This window comes from Cajanus cajan, chromosome 6 (assembly GCF_000230855.2).
Source record: "Cajanus cajan strain Asha chromosome 6, NIPB_CcT2T_4, whole genome shotgun sequence".
NCBI classification, from domain to species: domain Eukaryota; kingdom Viridiplantae; phylum Streptophyta; class Magnoliopsida; order Fabales; family Fabaceae; genus Cajanus; species Cajanus cajan.
The window spans coordinates 48,635,955-48,641,001 of NC_138522.1; the positions used below are offsets into that span (position 1 = coordinate 48,635,955).

Here is a 5,047-nt window from a genome sequence, read left to right on the forward strand (position 1 = left end):
AGACAATTATGTAACAGTTTAAAAAGCAAATAATTATGTCAATATATAATATTTAAGATTAAAATAAAAAGATAAGGTGTTTGTTAGAAATTACAAAAGAATTTCAGACAGATAAGGAGTTTGTGATAGACTTTTTTGAATTTGTTATTGTTCCCTCCGGTGTAGTTTGGGCCAGTAAATTGAGGTTGGGCAATCTGGGCCCATAAGAGAAACCCATTTAATGGAGAATGACAGAGGCAGAGGGGTTTAGTTTTACTGTTTTAATATCTTACTGTTAGAGCGAGAAAAGGAAAGAGGGAGAGAAGGGTTTTTGTGATTGAATTGGGGATTTAGGGATTGTGTACAGTATAATGAATTCGAAGATGGATTCCGATAGAGCGAAACTGTTCGTAGGGGGCATTTCTCGGGACACCACCGAAGATGTTCTGAAATTCCACTTCGCCAAGTACGGCGTCGTTTTGGATTCCACAATCTCCGTAGACCGCACCACCCGATGCCCTAGAGGTTTCGGCTTCGTCACCTTCTCCGATCTCTCCGCAGCCGATAAAGCACTTCAAGACACGCATGTCATTCTCGGAAGAACGGTTGGTTACTTTATCTCTTTCGAGTTCCAATGTCGCACGTTTACGATTTTCAACGCTGAAACCGTGCTAAATTATTGTACGTGTTAATTTGTTTGATTTATGGTTAGTTCTGTTTGCTTATATAGGTAGAAGTGAAAAAAGCGATTCCCAGAAGTGAACAACAGCAACACCATAACCAATTACAGATTAGAGGAGGCGCTAATTATAGTAGTAGTAATGACTGTAGCAGTGACAACATTGTTAGGACTAAAAAGATTTTTGTAGGAGGTTTACCCGCTGGTATATCTGAGGAGGAGTTTAAAAACTACTTTGAGAGGTTTGGTCGAATAACTGATGTGGTGGTGATGCAGGACAGTGTAACTCACCGGCCCAGGGGGTTTGGGTTCATCACTTTTGATTCCGAGGAATCGGTTCAAAACGTTATGGTCAAGAGTTTCCATGACTTGAATGGTAGACAGGTGGAGGTGAAGAGGGCTATTCCGAAAGAGGGGAACCATGGCGGCTATGATGGTTTTAGTAAATTAAGAAATACGGGTGAAAGAGGCGCCCCTAAAGGTTTTCCTCCTTATAGTCATAGGAACATGCTCCCAGGGTATGCACCTTTGCCTTGGTATAGTGGTGATGGAGTATATGGATACGGGTCTAACACGTATGGTTGCTGGTACCCTATGGGTGGGTATGGGGAAAATGGATATGCGGTTCCGTCTGATGCTTCTCGGAACTACTGGTATGGGCCAATGATAACTGGTCCTCAGGCATGTCATGTGCCTTATGCTAGTGCAGTTCCAAATGTTGCGTTTGTGGGGGGTAGGATTGGCATAGTAGGTAACGGTCCTGGGTCTTTGGGTTACAGTGGCATTCTTGGGTCTGCAACAAATTGGAAATTTGATCAACCTTTTAATGCCAACGGATTTGTTCCAGGCAATGTGACATCACCTCATGGTGTAAAGCAGGATGTTGTCGACTCTGCAAGTTTCAAAGGAAGCAATGGTGAAATTTCTAGTTGATTGACTAAAAGGGTCTTCGGGCCTTAATTCATGTAGGTAAATACTTACTGACTGCTTCAGGGCTGTGAAAGGTTGGCATTCTTTTGCTAGATGTTGTAAGAGCTAGTCACTTGATCTTACTGGTTTTAATTTGTGAAGATACCTTTTTATGTGTCATAAACATGTAGTTTAGAAATTTGTCATGTTTAGTTATGGATTCTCATCAGTAGAGGTTTCATGCATCTGTAAAATAATTTCATGCAAATCCTTCTGTTATCCTTCTTTAATATTTTTAACAGTAGATGTTATTTGGTTTGTTTCTGTATTTTTGTTCTGCTTTTACTATCACATATCATTGCTTCATGGATTTTTTTCACCTTCCTTTGTTGAAATGCATTTTTTTTCATCTTTGATTAGCTTTTAGGTTATTAGTTGTTTCTCTTCAAATTTTGGGTTTTGGGCTTAGCTCAACACCAAACTCTAGCTCAAGAAGTGAGGAGGTCCCCACTTATATATATATATATATATATATATTCTATTTTGGGACTAAACTTCCCCTTGAGGCTGCAATTAAGGCAACTCCTAAAGAGGCCGCAACTAAGGCAGCTATCCAAAATTTTCCTATATAGATTGCTGTTGATCTAATGATCAGCATGGTTTTAGTTTGCGTTATGTTATAGGTACAAACCATTTGATTTTCACGGTAATTAAGAGAGCAAGTTATTTCTCCATTCAAGGTTGGATTGATATATTTTCTGTACAGCTTAGGGAAGTTAAAAAAGAGAATCAAGCTGCAGAAAATTTTTTCCTTTAGCATTAGAGGATTTCATTATACTACTAGAAATAATAATTAAAAAAAAGTTTCCATATTTATTTGAAAGAAAATAATTAAAAAAGTTATGCGGCAAAATCTATGCTGTCTTGAGTAGATCAAATGCCTTCTCTACATGCATAAAACTAGGCTGACTGTGTTCTTGGCTTTAACTTCTCTGTGCCATTCTGTAGTTGAGTTCATGTTATTTTAAATCGATAGCATAGAATGCAGATGACCATTTTATTGGAACTATCTTTAAGTTGTTAGTTTCATTTTTCTACAAGCTCAGATAGTAATGGATCAAGGGATGTTCCAATTTATTAGGAAAATTGCGTCCAATTGTTTTTTTTAAGTTGAAATATTGGGTTGAGTGTTGATTAAACTTACAAAGAGGCTGATTTTAAGGTGCATATCGGTATTCGAAAGTTCAATGGTTTTTAGCAAAAAGCTTTGACCTTAGAAAGGGTGAAAAGACATGCCCAACAACATCGAAGGCCTTATGTGATTTGAAAAGATTGGGCTTTTGTATTGAACTGGGCATATGGAGACCCTGGACCGGCTGGGAAAGCAGCAATCTCAGACCTCGAATTGTCTCGGTCGTTTGGGTTACACACAGCCTAGGAATTTATAAGGCTTTGGTGTGGAAAAGAAAATGAAATGAACTCCTAAGGTAGGGATAAATTTATTTCTTTAATATTTAATAAACTCTATTTGCTTATAGTAGTAATAAACACGAAGGCTGATATGTTATCCGATGTTGTGTATTTTGTATACATATTCAATTTTCTTATGAAAGCTATAATTATAAATTACACGCAAATGTAAAACTGTTAAAAGCCGTACCATTCTATTGGTAGATGGTTGCTGAATGTTGAGTTACAAAGTTATCCGGTGGTATGGAGTGATAAAGAGGCTGTAGATTGAATTCTTTCAATAACATAATAGTTAATAATTAATTAACATTTGTTGTAAAACAAAACTCTATTGATAGATGTGTATCGAGGGTATAGGTGACGATAACTCTAATGATGTTAGGTTGACAGACAAAATTATCTTTAATTATTGATAATTTATTTTAAAAATATTAAATTTTAATTCATAAATAAGTATGATAAATAAAAAATTGGATTAAATAAGAAATTTAAAAACACTTAAGAATATTTTTGTTGATATTAAAAAAATTATCGCTCACATTTAATATGTATGAATAAAATGAGAATTGTAAATATTGATTGTTAAATTATATTTAAATAATTGTTAAAATTTAAAAGTAATGCACATGACATTATTAAATAGTCATGTAATTAATAAATAATATTTAATTTTACTCATTTCACTGTATGATTTAGATTTAGAGTTTTCAACCAATTATATCTCTTAATTGTGTCATGTTATTATTAAAAGTAAATATGTTTACAGTGATATGGTATAATTAAGGGATATAATTGATTGCTAGTGTAATAGTGTAGGTGATTAACTCATAATCTATTGGCATTGTCAGCATTTATAAAAGAAAAAAAAGGTACAAATTTATAAATGATTTTAGTATTTTATTGTTAAAATTAAAGCTTTATTTTTACATAGATTTGCATTAAAAATTAAGAGATTACTGATGTGAACTTGTTATTTTGATTGGAAACTACTACTACTACTACGTATTTTCTAATATTTAAATTTAAACAATATTGGTCTATGCTAACATGTTATTTAAAATTAAATATAAAAATATAAAATACTAATTTGTGTAGTTAGTTAGGTAGAAAAATAATTTTGAAAATTAAAATAAAGTTATTTTTGTAGATTATAAACTTTTAATTGAAATAAGGAAGAAACTTAACATATTTGTAATAAAAAGTAATATCATTTTTTTTACATGAAAGCTGACATTTTATTTTAGATGATATATTAATGGTGAATCAATATTGTTTAATCTTAAAAATTAAGGAATCAAATTTATAATAAAATATCTGAAAACTAAAATCAAAGTGAATTTAAGCCTTTTTGTTATATATATATATATATATATATATATATATATATATATATATATATATATAATTTTTATGTGGGTTATTGCTAATGTGACATCAAATTATAATTATTCTTTATATTCTCAAAAAAAAAAAAGGAAATAAACTATATTTTGGGGACTAGAGGTGGTAAATTAGTCATTTTGGGCTGACTTGAATTTTCCTGGTTATGATTTTAACGCACCAATCTGGTCCTATATTAGGACATTAGATCAAATTGGCCTTAAAATAGATTATTTTTTTTTTGAACATTTTTAACATATAAATTTAATAGTATCGTGTCAAATAGGTTCAATTTTGTTGGGTTATTTTTGAAAGTCCAGTCTTGTTTGTTTGCTCAATTGGGCCGATGTATTGTTTTTTTGTTTTTTTTTTTTAATGCATAAGAGAATATTTCTCTCTTATTTTCTTTTACTTGTGAATAGGGATGGGTATAGACTTTAAAGTTCACTTAAGAGCCTATAATTTACTTATTTAAAGTTTGACCTGATTTATTTAATAAAAAGATTAAGTTTATAATTTTTTTTATAAATTATTTATTTAAAAAAATTGTACTTAAATTTGTAATATATATATATATATACATATAGAGGAGAGTTCAAATGACACCGGTGTAACTTTTACTAAGTGTTA

The 5,047-nt window shown here is 31.8% G+C and overlaps 1 protein-coding gene across 1 annotated transcript; it reads left to right on the forward strand.

Moving 5' to 3' along the window:
- Positions 1 to 245: 245 nt before the first annotated feature.
- LOC109797079 (RNA-binding protein 1) lies at positions 246 to 1,895 on the forward strand. The gene is made up of 2 exons (XM_020356985.3): positions 246 to 584; positions 710 to 1,895. The coding sequence occupies exons 1-2, from the start codon at positions 351 to 353 to the stop codon at positions 1,589 to 1,591; spliced, it is 1,116 nt and encodes a 371-aa protein (XP_020212574.1). The 5' UTR covers positions 246 to 350; the 3' UTR covers positions 1,592 to 1,895.
- Positions 1,896 to 5,047: the final 3,152 nt, after the last annotated feature.